Consider the following 14,739-nt stretch of genomic DNA (forward strand, 5'->3'; position numbering starts at 1 on the left):
CTTCTTCGTCCTTGGCTTAAAGGCCTTACAGATGCGACATTTGTCTGGAAGGTGGGATTCTCCGAGGCCCTTAAGGCAGGAGTCGTGGGGATCCCCTGTTGGCATCAGCTCATGGCACGCACAGCATGGTTTGAATCCCGGTGACCTGGGCACGAGCCCCGGTACCGGGGTGGAGGGAAGGGGCTAATCTCCAATGCCCCCGCAACTATACACACTATTTATATATACAAACAACTAAAACTAACTATAATTGTAAAAAATCGAACTATCTATAAAGAATTATGAGGAAGCTAGGGAAGTGGAGATCAGCGAAGCCGCTCTCCACAGTTCCAATGACTGTCATGGGTGGTAAGAAGGAACTGAAGGGCCGTTGGGTCGGCAGGGGTATATATCCGGTGCCATAACAGCACCATTTCAGGGGGCGACCCAGCCAACCCACTGAGTGTTGCTAGGGTAAAAATCTTCCGATGATTATGCACGCAGCACGCGCACACCTAATTGGAATCGATATGGGCAAGCTCTCGAAGAAGAACCTCCATTTCTTCAAACATCTTCCCTAGCCTGGCATAGTCTTCCTGGTTGCATTCCAGCGAGAATCTAGCTGTATCATTTGCTCTTACATGAAGGAAAATCAGTGGATTCTTTCCATCTTCAATCAGGATCCTCTTCAGCCTGAGGTTCACATCCCATATTTTAGCTCCCAGGAGACAGAACACCCTTCTATTCGCTGGATCAGATCTGGTGACAGATCTGTCTGTTCTTCTTAGCAGGGAGCCCCCCCAAACACATAGACCTGCCTCTTCCTGGTGCTGTTGCGAATCCCCAGCCTTTCCCCTTCTTTTCTTTCTAGCTGCAAGTCCTCTTGTCTTGTGTTCTCACTTGCAGTCTTCTGCAAATCTTTCTCTGTTCTCCTGGGGCTCTGAATGCTGGCTATCTCCACTGACTCTTCCCCTCTTCTTGTAGGACTAGCCACTCTTCTCTTATTCCTTGCCCTCCCACCTCTTGTTACTGCTTGCTGTACCCCATCTTCAGTCTCCAACTCAGTAAACCTGTTCCTGAGCTCTCCTTCACTAGCCAGTCTTGTCCTCTGCCTGGTTCTCATAGTCACACGCTTCCACTGGCTGCTCTTGTCACTCAGCACTCTACCCTCACAGTTCTCTAGTCCAGCTTGCACTTGCGAGTCTTGATTTCCATTCAGCCTCGTCTTGCTTTCCCTCCATCATCTGCTTGAATCCACTTCAAACTCAACCACAGTTTCTACCTGCATCTCTAAACCTCAGATCTTCTCTTCTATCAGCTCTAGCAGGTGGCACTTCATACAAATGAAGCACTTTTCAGGTACCCACTCCAGGATAATGTACATGCTGCAGCTTCCACATCCAGTCATAGGATCATAGAATATCAGGGTTGGAAAAGGACCTCAGGAAGTCATCTAGTCCAACCCCCGCTCAAAACAGGACCAATCTGCAGACAGATTTTTAAACCAGTTCCCTAAATGACCCCCTCAAGGATTGAACTCACAACCCTGGGTTTAGCAAGCCAATGCTCAAACTGCTGAGTCATCTTCATGGTCTCTTCCACTCCTTGGGTCACTATTACTGCTGCCTCTATAGCTGTCATAGCCCTCTCTCCTAAGCTCCTGTCATGGAGAACACACACACCCTTCTGCCAGACTTCCAGTACAAACTCTCCGTTCCAAGCTCAATTTGCTGGCTCCTCTGCCATGGGCTGGCAGCTTAGCTAGAAAAGCCCCTTAATCAGGGTTCTATTATGATCCAAAGCTCTGCTTGAGAGAGAAAGTTTGGACTTGGTAAAGTGTCACTTTGTCTACCTGAAGAACTGAACATGGAGGATTCACCATCAAAGCCTATAGCTCATTCACTCGCTGTCTCCTAACCAATGTCATAGCTAATCAGAGTGCTATAAAGTCTTCTGCAGTCTGATCAGGTGACTGCATTAGTTTAATCAAGTTTTGTTTCAGTTCCCAATTATAATAACTGAAGACCCTGTGAGAACCTTGAGCAAAAGAAGGAGCCCTGAAGAGAGTTCACCCATGCAGAATACACTGGGGCTGCTGACATACTGACCCACTCAAGACTAGCGATGGTGCTTAAGCTGGATCCTCCCTGGTCTATTTCAGTGTAGCTGATGGTATGGCAGGGTACTTGAGAGCCCTTCAGCTTTAGAACTCACTCCTCCTTTCCATTCAATGTAGCTTCTACTTGTTTATCTTCAGGACACACTGCAGGGCATGAGGCGCTGGACTAGAGGACCTCCTGACGTCCCTTCCAGCTCTAAATTTCTATGCTGCTATGATTTATGGCACACTGCAAAACTCCTCCTTCATAGACAATCATAGAATATCAGGATTGCAAGAGACCTCAGGAGGTCATTTAGTCCAACCCCCTGATCAGTGAGGTGTTTGGGGAAGGAGATGTTATATGACAAATAATAACTGATAAGAACAAGATACTTTTCCTCAATTTTCCTTTGCAACATGGTTTAAGGAGGTACAGCCATACATTGCGGAGTTGCTGCTGGCTTTTGTTTTTTACATTTGATTGTGCATTTATGTGTCTGTTAAAGGAATCTAGAGTTTGTGATCAGTGTCTCTTGGTAGATACTGTAAAGCCAAATAAGCAAAATAGAATAATTCATTAAACATTAATGCAAATAACTTAAAACAAAGTCTCCTGAAGTTTCACTTTGCATCCTTTAAAGCAGCGGTTCTCAAACTTCATCGCAATGTGACCCCCTTCTAACAACAAAAAAATACTACACAACCCCAGGAGGGGGGGACCGAAGCCTGAGCCCGCCCAAGCCCCATCAGCCCGGGGGTCGGGGGGCAAAGCCGAAGCCCCACTGCCCCAGGCCAGGAGGCCTGTAACCTTAGCCCCGCCTCCCAGGGCTGAAGCCCTCGGGTTTAGGATTGGGCTTTGGCTCTGGGCCTCAGCAAGTCTAAGCCAGCCCTGGTGACTCCATTAAAATGGGGTCCCGACCCACAGTTTGAGAAGCATTGCTTTAAAGCATTGCCACCAGAGAGGGAATGCAAAGGAAATTCATTACTTCCGAAAGGATTCTCATTAGGATTTAGGTAACTGAACATCTCATCATGCCTGCCCACTAGTACAAGTGGAAGATTGTAGGCTACAGATTCTATCAGTTTTTAAACCTGTTACACTGAATTGCAATTGGGAAAGGGGGGAGGGATGAATCCTCTGCATTGTGGCATCATTCTCATGGAGATTTCTCCTGCAGGAACATCAGGAAATTCACTGTGTGATTTCCAAAACAAGCACAAATCAGCTCTCTTGCACATATGCTCCATTTTATATAACTGTACAAGGTGTTAACAGTAATGCCTTAAAATATGCACAATATAGTCGAGTTGCTGTGGAAACCATAATTTTGAATTTCCTGACTCCTGTGCGGGTGGGGAAAAAAATCAACCATAACAGTCATTGCTTTAACATCAGCAAGTTTTATACATTTAATTTCTTATGTATATTTTAAAGAGGGAGAAAACAAAAAGATCCCAGATGGATTATAGAAGGAAATATACGCACACACACAAGTTCAGACCTGATCTGAGCATGTCCATCAGAGAATTGCACATACAGCCTCAGGTACTGCAGGCACCCAAGCTGGCCATATGCAAATCTGCCTATGTACACAAGTATGTTTTGAAGATGTGGGCCTGTCAGATATGAATTTCCACAAAAGGACATTTCAGAACCACCATTTCACATGCACTGAACTAAAAAGTCACCAACTTTAACTGGCAAAGTGTAAGATATGAAGAAAAGGGACTTCCAGCTGAGACATGTTTAGCCCAGCCCCTAACAGCTCAGCCTGGGGAAAAAAATCTCTTCTGCTTCACTTAGTAAACATGTTATCTTTGAACCCTGACAGTCCTAGTTTGTGTCTCAGCTGTGGTTACATCAAATCAGGACAAGCATGGAATCCCACCACAAACTAGAGATCTCCGCTAACTGTTGAAGTCCACTCCAGTGACTGACACTAGACGTCTAACACAGCAGCAACATAGCAGTAAAACAAGCGGAGCATCTATTTTTAAAATTTTCACTGTGTAACACAAACTGGATTCTTCTGATATCCATGACGCTAGCTCCTTCCTTTGGAACTCTATTCTGTCCTGATAACATTTCTCAATGTATTTCTAAATCACTAGTCTGGGATTTTATCTTTGTTGGGTAAATATTTCAATGTCATCCCTTCTGTCATCACTGTCATCCACAAATCAACGGTGACTGATCTTCAGTGGTAGAGCTGGCCATCTTGGGCTCAGCTCTTCAAGGGGCGAGCTCTCCAGACATGGCTGATTCAGACTTTGAATAAAGGTTCAAATAATTTCACCAATCCTCATTAAAAAAATAAATGGCCTGATTTTCAGAAGGGCAGTCCAGCAACTGCTTCCGTTAAGTTGAACGTAAGCTGTGGATGCTCAGCATGCCTGAGATTCAGACCAGTAGACTATAGCCTGGCAATGCTTCCAACGTCACAGTTTATCACGCGGACAATATTTTGTGTTAGCTTAATTTTTAATCCTGACTGGAGCCAAATAAATTACCTTAAATCCATTTAGATCCTTAACTGCAGCTTTGAATAATTTTCTAACTCATCATTTAAAGCACATAATGATAATAAAGCACCTAAAGATAACAGAAGTTCTCTTATGAATATTAGATCAATTTCCCCAAATTACTGGGGTTTTAAGGGCCAAATCTAAATCAAGTCATTGTTTTATATTGGCTTTAGTGGGTTCAGGATTTAGCTTATGAAGAATATGTACAGGAAGCAATTATGGTAAGATCTAAGTTACCTATTTTCTTTAAAAAAATGTGGGTTAAAAATGGCTTTCAGTTGTATATAAAAATCAGTGTAGCTACAATGATGAATCACAGAATATCAGGGTTGGAAGGGACCTCAGGAGGTCATCTAATCCAACCCCATGCTCAAAGCAGGACCAATCCCCAAACAGATTTTTACCCCTGTTCCCTAAATGGCCTCCTCAAGGATTGAACTCACAACCTTAGGTTTAGCAGGCCAATGCTCTAACCACTGAGTTATCCTTCCCCCCAGAAGTAGAATGTGGCCCAAGATGTCCAATATTTCTGTGGCTATCCACAAAAGATCCACAGTTGGTGGAAAGCAGCCTACCTCCACTGAGGTCAGTTTAGTCTCTCAGTTTAAACCATTTCAGGAAGGCATCCTTAATTTAGGAAGGATGCTTAAGCATGTGTTTAGCTTTAAGCAGGTACTTAGATGGTTTCTTGACTTAGAGTGTTAGTTTCCACGGAAGATGATCTATTCACAGTGAACCAGACTGTATTCCCATTGTAATCAACGCAAGTTTGTACGTTGACTTAAGTGGAATCAGGATTTGGCCAACTAAGATACAAGAATATGGTATTTGGGATTTTTCTTCATAGATTCTAGGACTGGAAGGGGCGTCGAGATGCCATCGAGTCCAGTCCCCTGCTCTCATGGCAGGACCAAATACTGTCTAGACCATCTCTAATAGACATTTATGTAACCTACTCTTTAATATCTCCAGAGATGGAGATTCCACAACCTCCCTAGGCAATTTATTCCAGTGTTTAACCACCCTGACAGTTAGGAACTTTTTCCTAATGTCCAACCTAAATCTCCCTTGCTGCAGTTTAAGCCCATTGTTTCTTGTTCTATCCTTAGAGGCTAAAGTGAACAAGTTTTCTCTCTCCTTCTGATGACACCCTTTTAGATACCTAAAAACTGCTATCATGTCCCCTCTCAGTCTGCTCTTTTCCAAACTAAACAAACCCAATTCTTTCAGCCCTCCTTCATAGATCATGTTCTCAAGACCTTTAATCATTCTTGTTGCTCTTCTCTGCAACCTCTCCAGTATCTCTACATCTTTCTTGAAATGCAGGGCCCAGAACTGGACACAATACTCCAGTTGAGGCCTAACCAGCGCAGAATAGAGTGGAAGAATGACTTCTTGTGTCTTGCTCACAACACACCTGTTAATGCATCCCAGAATCACGTTTGCTTTTTTTGCAACAGTATCACACTGTTGACTCATATTTAGCTTGTGGTCCACTATAACCTCTAGATCCCTTTCTGCCATACTCCTTCCTAGACAGTCTCTTCCCATTTTGTATGTGTGAAACTGATTTTTCCTTCCTAAGTGGAGCACTTTGCATTTATCTTTGTTAAACTTCATCCTGTTTACCTCAGACCATTTCTCCAATTTGTCCAGATCATTTTGAATTATGACTCTGTCCTCCAAAGCAGTTGCAATCCCTCCCACTTTGGTGGTATCTGCAAACTTAATAAGCGTACTTTCTATGACAATATCTACGTCGTTGATGAAGATATTGAATAGAGCCGGTCCCAAAACAGACCCCTGCGGAACCCTTGTTATACCTTTCCAGCAGGATTGGGAACCATTAATAACTACTCTCTGAGTACGGTTATCTAGCCAGTTATGCACCCACCTTATAGTAGCCCCATCTAAATTGTATTTGCCTAGTTTATCGATAAGAATATCACGCGAAACTGTATCAAATGCCTTACTAAAGTCTATGTATACCATCATGTACAATACTCTGTCCATGATTAATCACAACTTGCTGGGGGTATGTGGGGGGGGAAAAGACATCACAAGGCAGTAAACATGTAACTGAATAACACAATTAAAGTATATTCCTTCCAAGATACAAAGAGCTAATGCAGTGGTCCCCAAGCTTTTCGTCTTTTCAAGTGCCAGATGAAGGACCATGGCAGCGGTGGAACATCCGCCAAAATGCAGCCGAATTTCTGCGGCGTTTCAGCGGCGATGCCTCTCGATGACATCACTTGCTGCCGACAAATGACGTCATCAAGAGACGTCGCTATTGAAATGCTGCAGAAATTTGGCGGCATTTTGGCAGTTGTTCAAACGCTGGCCAGGATGCAGGTGCATTTAGGTGACCCTGCGGGCGCACCGTGTTGGGGACTCCTGAGCTAATGGAGCCATTTAACAAGGCAGCTTTATCTGAGATTAAAGAAATACACTAACACCTCAGTAAACTAATACCAACTAAGTTACAACAAAGTCAGACACAGAACCTTAATTATCTGAAATTTGCAAATTAATATTAATTTTTGGCCCATTTCTTTTCGATAGTTGCAGGATCATTTGTGAATCCACACCCTACTCTCCACAACAGCTCCGTAGCACAGATGGTCATTTTTTTTTAAATCAACCTGATTTTACCCATGAAAAAAATGCCATTTTCTCAAATCCAAAGTTTTATGCAACAAAAATTAAGTTTTGCCAAGAAAGAAAGAAATCAATGATCAGTGTAGACATTTGGGCTCAGGCCGCAGCCCAGGCTCTGAGACCCACCCCTCTCGCAGGGTCTCAGAGCCTGGGCTACACCCCAACCATGAATATCTACACTACAGTTTTACAGCCCTTGGCTGACCTAGGCCTCTGCAGGCCTTCTACTGGAGTGTATAAATTCCTAAGTGACGACACCTTAAAACTGAGGTCTGAGATACAGTATCAGAAACATTCTCTACTTGTAAAAACAGTTAGATGTGAAAAAATCTCCCGAGGAAAGTCCATTTCTAGAGACATTTCGGAGTGGACAAAACAGTAGAAAGCACATGGTGGGGAACAGACCTGTATTAGCCAGGAACTGAACAACATAATTCAACATTTCTATTTTTTAGGATTCTATGATCATTGCCATCTGCCAAGGGTGACACATGCTACTGAACGATATACAATTTTAAAAGGAGGAACAACCTTATTGAATTCAGTGGAACTACTCCACATCAGTAAGGGGATTACAGATTAGCACTTTATTAATGCTTCAGTTATTGTCCTCTAAAGTTCAAACACACATACCTACCTGTTTGCTGCTTCTCTGCGCAGAAGGAAGCAAAGCTTTGGACTTCTCTGCTATTTTCTGCCAAAGGAAAAAAAAGGATTTTTGCATCAATGGTCAAATATTTTTTTTGGGGGGGAGGAATCACATTTAACTCTTTTTTCATTCACATTACATTTAAAAAAAATAGAAATTAATATAACCTTGTAGCTTAGCAATGGAAAAACCGCCTTGAAGAAGTAGACCTTTCAGGAATTAAGTCATTTAAGCTTCAAGCATGACAAGGTTATCAAAACCAAAATATGCATTTAAGAAAAGACAGTCAGGACGTGGGTAAGTAGCAATTTACCAGTCAGTTCAGCTTCCTGCCACAACCGGGCATTCGCAAAATGCAACAGCTAATTTTGGCACTATGGGATTTATTTAAAAAGTCAGATGCACAGCACAGATGGAATATGCTGATGAACATGAATCTAACAACAAACAAACTCATTACATAGATATTGTTGACTTGTGATTTAACGAGACAGTGCCATCTAATTTAGACCCAGCACTTAGGTTTTTGAAACAGAGGCGGAAAGGTTGTACGAAGAGATATATGAGTAGAAATAATACAGTGGCATTTCTATTATATATATACATTTTAAAGACTAATTGGTTGGGGATTTGTCCTGCTTTGGGCATGAGATTGGACTAGATACCTCCTGAAGTCCTTTCCAATCTTCATATTCTAGGATTCTATGGAAACTTAAAAAAAAAACAACACACTTTCCTGCAGCATTGGAAACCCAAATAAACAGCCTGGCTCTAAGGCAGGAGAAACAGTAAGTGAATCTTCCCAGTCTACTTCCACAATCACATGCAAAAGAGTCAACTGTGTCAATGGTGTAGTGTACATGAGGGTTTTTAAAAAAAATAAATTCTTTCAACTTCACTAATATAATGTGTTATCAACAAAGGGCCCAATTCAGAAAAGCACTTAAGAACATGTTTGACTTTAATGGGTCTTAAGCAGATGCTTACAACTAAGCACATAATTAAAGAGTTTTGCTAAGCAGGGGTGGGACAGCCCACATTCAAAATGAAGTACAGGTTAAAGCGGTTAATCAAGGCCAGAGAAAGAACTAGTGGTTATTCAGACACCTGACTTTTACCCTGATGGTACCTCTTTGGTACCCATCAGAAATATAACTGGTTTGTGTGTGTGTTTAATAAAAATAAATAAAATCCTATTCGATCCTCATAGAAAGTGTCTTGTATGCAAATATTAGGCTGGATTGTATGCTTCAAATATTTCATTTGCACAGAATCTCCTTTTTCCCAACTTTTGACACAAGCGCATGGCACTCCCATTGCAGAAGGGTAAGTAGGAGCTCAAGTTTGGTCAGGCTGCGCTTCAGCAGGGTTTGGAGTACTCAAGCAGATGCCTCATTGAGAAAGGCTGGCTGGGACTTTTCCAACAAAGTGGCTTTTTTGATGGGAAATGCCGATTTGTTGAAACTGAAGCGTTCTGTGGAAACGGTTCGGATTCGATGAACTTCAGGTGAAATGCCAGCTCGCCTAGAGGTTTGCTGGGGAGCCCAGGCTTAAAGGGTCCGTAGTTCCAGGTCAACCCTCCCATGTAGACCAGGAAGACCTGGGACACCCGACTCTAGCCGGGGCTCCCAGGTATGTCTACACAACCCGTAGAAGCTGGGTGGAGAGACTTGGGCTAGCAGGGTTCATGCTAGCGCTCTAAAAACAGCTGTGAGGCTCAGTCCCACAGGCTGTGTAGACACAGCCTCAAGATATTGGCTTCCAACTCCACAGCAGTTGGTGCCCCCAACTCTGAGGCAGTCTGCATTGGGGGGCTGCCCCAGTGCCAGGGATCCTGAGAGCCCAGGGAGTCCCCTGGAGCCAGAGGTAGCTGGTTGCTCTGTTTCAGAATAACCAAAAGGAAATAGTTCAATTTTTCTCAAAAATAAATAAATTAATAAATAAAATAAATAAAAATCCAGAATTCTCTTTCTGCAGGAAATTTCAAAATGTCTTCATTCTGGTTTGAAATTAAAACTTTTCTTTAAAATATCAGAATCTCCTGGGGAATGGACATTCCAAATTTTGACCAGCTCTACCCCGAGGCTGTCATATGTGGAACAGATGATAATTGAGAGGACAGGGTTGGGGAATTAAATTTGTGAGTCATCAGCATAGAGATGACTGGTGAAACCTTGCAAATGGAGAAGGTCACCTAGGAATAAGGTGGGGGAGGGAAAACAGAAGGAGAGGATTGGCTTTTGGTTACTTCATTTAACAGTTTGAGCTGCTGCAGCATTTTCTATTCAGCTATAGGCCTCTGGAATCCTTAGGGTCTTAAACTTTTAATATAGCAGAGTTGTCAAGGTAGGTCAACGTTTAAGCCTAACAATGTTGGACAGTGTCCCTTTAAATCACATAAGTAAGAGCAACGCTGCACGCTAACGTTTCTTTTTCTCTTTCATCTCCCCTAAAGTCACACAAGCCATCCTGCAGCAGTTGTGTTACTCTACAATGTGCCATGCTGTGCTGTCATCACAGTACTACAGCTGCCCCTGACATTCAACCATGGATGGATGGAGCCAGTTTCAGTAAATTATTTTATATGTTGCTATTTCACTAAATGTTTTGCAGTATTTCCATACACTGTGCCACAAAATAACAGTACAAATATGTTGAAATGATCATGCTATATAACACATACACACAAAAAAGACATGAGACACTCTAGTGGCCAGTTCCATGCTCTTGGGAGTCCATAGTTGCTGTTGATCATATCCAAATCCACAAATCAAAAAAATGAAAGGAAGTGTGGGAGTCCTACTACCTTTTGCACAGCTCCGTATCGCTGGATGGCATCAGACAGCTGGTTATTCAACCTGTCCAGCTGAAGTCGCTCCTGCTGTATTTAAAAGACAAAAATAAAGTAACAAAATCAGTACTAACCAATAAAATGGCTGACAATTCAGCAGAAAGTGATTGTGTATGACCTTGCCTGTGATCCTGCAAGATCTCCTAAGCTAAGCAGCATTAGATCTGCTTGGTATTTGAACAGTATCTGAATTACTTGAAATACCAAGGTGCTACAACAAGTTATTTTGGTTAGTGAGTAAGGGGATGCTTTACCCTTTGAGTTTTCCAAGTAGTCTCCCATGTATATACCAAACTGGACTGATTTTGCTTAGTTTATGCAATCTAACACTTCCAAAGGAAGAGCTGGACACCATTGTTGGACAGATAAAACTAGATTAGAAATAATACAAGAGAAAATACAACAGGGAACAATCCTAGACTATTTCTCTCCTAAAATACTTTATTATTCATTTAATAAATAGACTATGATGCTCATCCAAGTAGTATCTTGACTACACAACCTAATAGGCCTTTGCATGTCTAATTTCAACAGGCCAAATCCCAAAGCCCTTGTATTTCACTCTGACATTACTAAGTAAAGTCTAAAGAATAAACATTTGCTGGTAGGAAAATCGCTTATGGGTGTGATTGTTATGACATTTTTATACCAGCAAAAGCCTAATGCAGATATAGTTATATCAAGAAAAAATATACATATGTTTGCTAGTATAGCTTATTTCACTCAGGAAACTGGTACAATCTACAAGTGAAAAAATTACTTTTTTTGCCCATATAAGCTGTACAGTTATGCTAGAAAACCTTTCCTAGTGTAGATCTGGCCTAAGGCAAATTCCCATTGGCATCCGTGGGAGTTTGACTTCAGGCAAAATCTGAGTAAAGACCTCAGGTTTTGTCCATATGATTTCACAGGAGGTCTGCCAGACATCATGACATTCATTTTAGGGCCAGTCAAATCATATTTGGAGAATACATTAGTGGATGAATTTCACCGGTACTCACAGAACGTTATATTCAGCAAATACTTTTTGCAGTATTCAATCAGTAATATTATTCAGTAAGTACATAATGTGATGAATATCAGTGCAATTTGCCAAAAAAGCAGAAAAATGCCTTTTCCGCTGTTCGCCCAGATCTAATTGATATGAATTATCATGTCACACTGATGATGCTACAGTCAAGAAACCACTGAAAATATGTAAGCTTTATTCTCGCTACAAATCCTCATATTCTCTTTTGGGAAAACAGAGTATTTGTTCATGAGCTGCCAAAAAATACAAAATCAAACCCAAAAAACAACAAACACTCTGTTATCCATTATACAACAAACACACAAGATGGTGCAAGACTATAGGTATATTGAAAATGAAAAGCAAATGTATTACAGCAGGATGCTCTAGACACCACATTTTATTCATGCATTTATTTAATGACAACACATCTATAGGAGAGATGTTATCAATGGAACAGAATGTTGCAGCATGGTCTCCTGCAGCTGTTTTTTAATGCCAAGGCAGACCCCGGAGTTTATTTGGATGACGACAAATGACTGATTGGACCATTTTGTCTGATGGGTGATTCTGTACTTGGTCTGTGCTATGCCATTAATAATCATCCTCATTCTGATTGGCTTAGGAACAAAAGAGTTCTAATCAGAGGCCGGCTTGTCTATACATTTACCGACATGCTGGGAAGCCGGGCATCCTCAGTAACAAGCCCTCCTCTCTGGAATCCAATTCACTGGGACATATGCCTGAGTTCAAACCTGATCACATTTATGAGAGGATACAAGACGGATTCCTTGCTCAGACCTTCCCTATAACTGCCATTCTAGGATTTCTTCTTTTACTATGTTTCTCTCCCTTTAAAATCAGGGGTCACCGAATACTTGTTCTAGTATATGGGAAAGTTGTCTTTCATATTTATATCTTGTAAAGGGCAATTAGTGCAGTGATGAGTACCTCAAATACCTGGAATAATGAAGAAAAAATACTAATAAAATGGTGCTAATAAAAATATTATTATTATTAGTAACAACAATACCACTAATACTTTCCTTGTAGAAATAAACTGATTTATTATTTTATTTTAAACCTTCTTCGGCAAATAATGGGGGACCATACTCCACTCTGTTTGACTAACACAGCTTCTCCCACAACTTATATTGAATATACTCTAAGCAGCATTGAGAGACGTAGTAATGGATATCGTGACAGTTGCAAACAATGGGCACCTTATTTTCATCACAAACAAACATAGCCCGACAAAAGCCAAGATAGTCTTTGCTCACCATGGTGCTCAGAACAAGAAAAGTTCTCTCCCTGATTCACGGGTTCAGTGATTAAAATTAAAATTTCTAGTAATTAAAATCTCTTTTCTGGTAGCAATATTATTCAAGGGCCTCTTTAGCAAATGGATTTGGGGAGTCCCTCCTTTAGATGTTAGCTATTTGGGGATAATTGGAAAAATGAATGCTTGGAGATGGATGTTAATGAAATTCCAAACACAGTTCCCACCCTCCGCTCCTGATTGAGAGCTTTGCAACTAGCATCAATGAGATTAGCAGAATATTACAATTAGCAAGAAGGGTTGGATGAAAAGCAGAGCCGCCAGCACACATGGTTTCAGGCCCCAGATCACTGAGTGTGTCTCCCCCCATCTAGTTCCAGTTTCCAGGTTGTTTAATCTACCCCTGGTAACTGTACTGATCAAAATCCATCCAAACCCAGTCTAGCACCCATTGGAGTTAAAAAGAATTTTATCACTGACTTCAAAGAGAGCAGGAGCTCTTAAAATTAGAATTTCAGTAAAAAAGGATGCCCAAGCCAGCAGTGCTCCTCCAAATAACATGCTATAAACAGGAATCGTTCAACGGGCTGCAGCATTACTTTTCTAAAACGGAGGGCTTGGGACTAACACTATAGTATTTTTTTTATCAGCACGTATGTTGGATCATCTTCCAGAAACTATTCGTGGTTCAGAGGAGTCCTCTGAAGTCTTGGAGCTTGCATCTTAAAATTCAATCCCCTTGTGGGCTAAAGTATTCAGGTTTGCATAGAGATATGTTGGGAGAAAGGGAGGGGGCATCATTTAAAAAAAAACAATAATGTATGACAATCACTGCTCAAAAACATCTAGCAACTCTGTGCATGTTTTATTGTTTCAGACATTGCTGAGGAATAGAGAGGTATATTTTAGAAGGCATGGGAGATGCATGATTAAATTATTAAAAATCACTTAACAACAATAACCACATCGGGCTCTTACATTGCATTTTGCATCCTCAGATTTCAAAGCACTTTAGAAGACTGGAACATGATCTCCATTTTAGAGCTAGAATCCCATCACTTTTTAACAAGCTTTCCAAACATGGTTTCAGACATGTTTTCTACCCTGAAGAACTTATCTAATGAGATCATTCAAACCTAACTTTAGCCCCATAAGAAACACTGGAACTCTAGCCTGGCCCAGTGTTAGACAGGGGTGTTTCGGTGTGAGCCCTTTAATGTTTGTTAGAGATAGCACCAGCATAACTGCGTGTCCAGCTAGACCAGCATTCTGCCTCCTCTCACACAGATCCAATCAATGGTCTATTTACACCAGCATCTATTCCTGATCTACTATGGCCACGTCCAGACTAGGGTATTAAAATCGATTTTAGATACGCAACTTCAGCTACGTGAATAACGTAGCTGAAGTCGAATTTCTAAAATCGAGGTACTCACCCGTCCAGACGGCACGGCATCGATGTCCGCGGCTCTCCGTGTCGATTCCGGAACTCCGTTCGGGTTGATGGAGTTCCGGAATCGATGTAAGCGCGCTCGGGGATCGATACATCGCGTCCAGACTAGACGCAATATATCGATCCCCGAGCAATCGATTTTAACACGCCGATGCCGCGGGTTAGTCTGGACATGGGCTATGAGTTCATCCAGGTGGGCCTCCTGCCTCCAACAATTCTAGCCAATAAATG

At 41.7% G+C, this 14,739-nt stretch overlaps 1 protein-coding gene across 16 annotated transcripts in view; it reads right to left on the reverse strand.

The window, feature by feature from the left end:
* TSNARE1 (t-SNARE domain containing 1) overlaps window positions 1–14,739 on the reverse strand; it is a 757,898-nt gene that overhangs the window by 342,234 nt on the left and 400,925 nt on the right. For 15 of the 16 annotated variants that reach the window (XM_050940861.1, XM_050940858.1, XM_050940857.1 and 12 more), the window contains 2 exons: window positions 10,723–10,797; window positions 7,905–7,961 (listed from right to left, as the gene is read on the reverse strand). In XM_050940861.1, the coding sequence (XP_050796818.1) occupies window positions 7,905–7,961; window positions 10,723–10,797 (132 nt within the window). The remainder of the gene's footprint in view (window positions 1–7,904; window positions 7,962–10,722; window positions 10,798–14,739) is intronic. The other variant, XM_050940856.1, reaches the window with a different exon arrangement.

This window comes from Gopherus flavomarginatus, chromosome 2, assembly GCF_025201925.1.
Source record: "Gopherus flavomarginatus isolate rGopFla2 chromosome 2, rGopFla2.mat.asm, whole genome shotgun sequence".
Taxonomy (NCBI): Eukaryota; Metazoa; Chordata; order Testudines; family Testudinidae; genus Gopherus; species Gopherus flavomarginatus.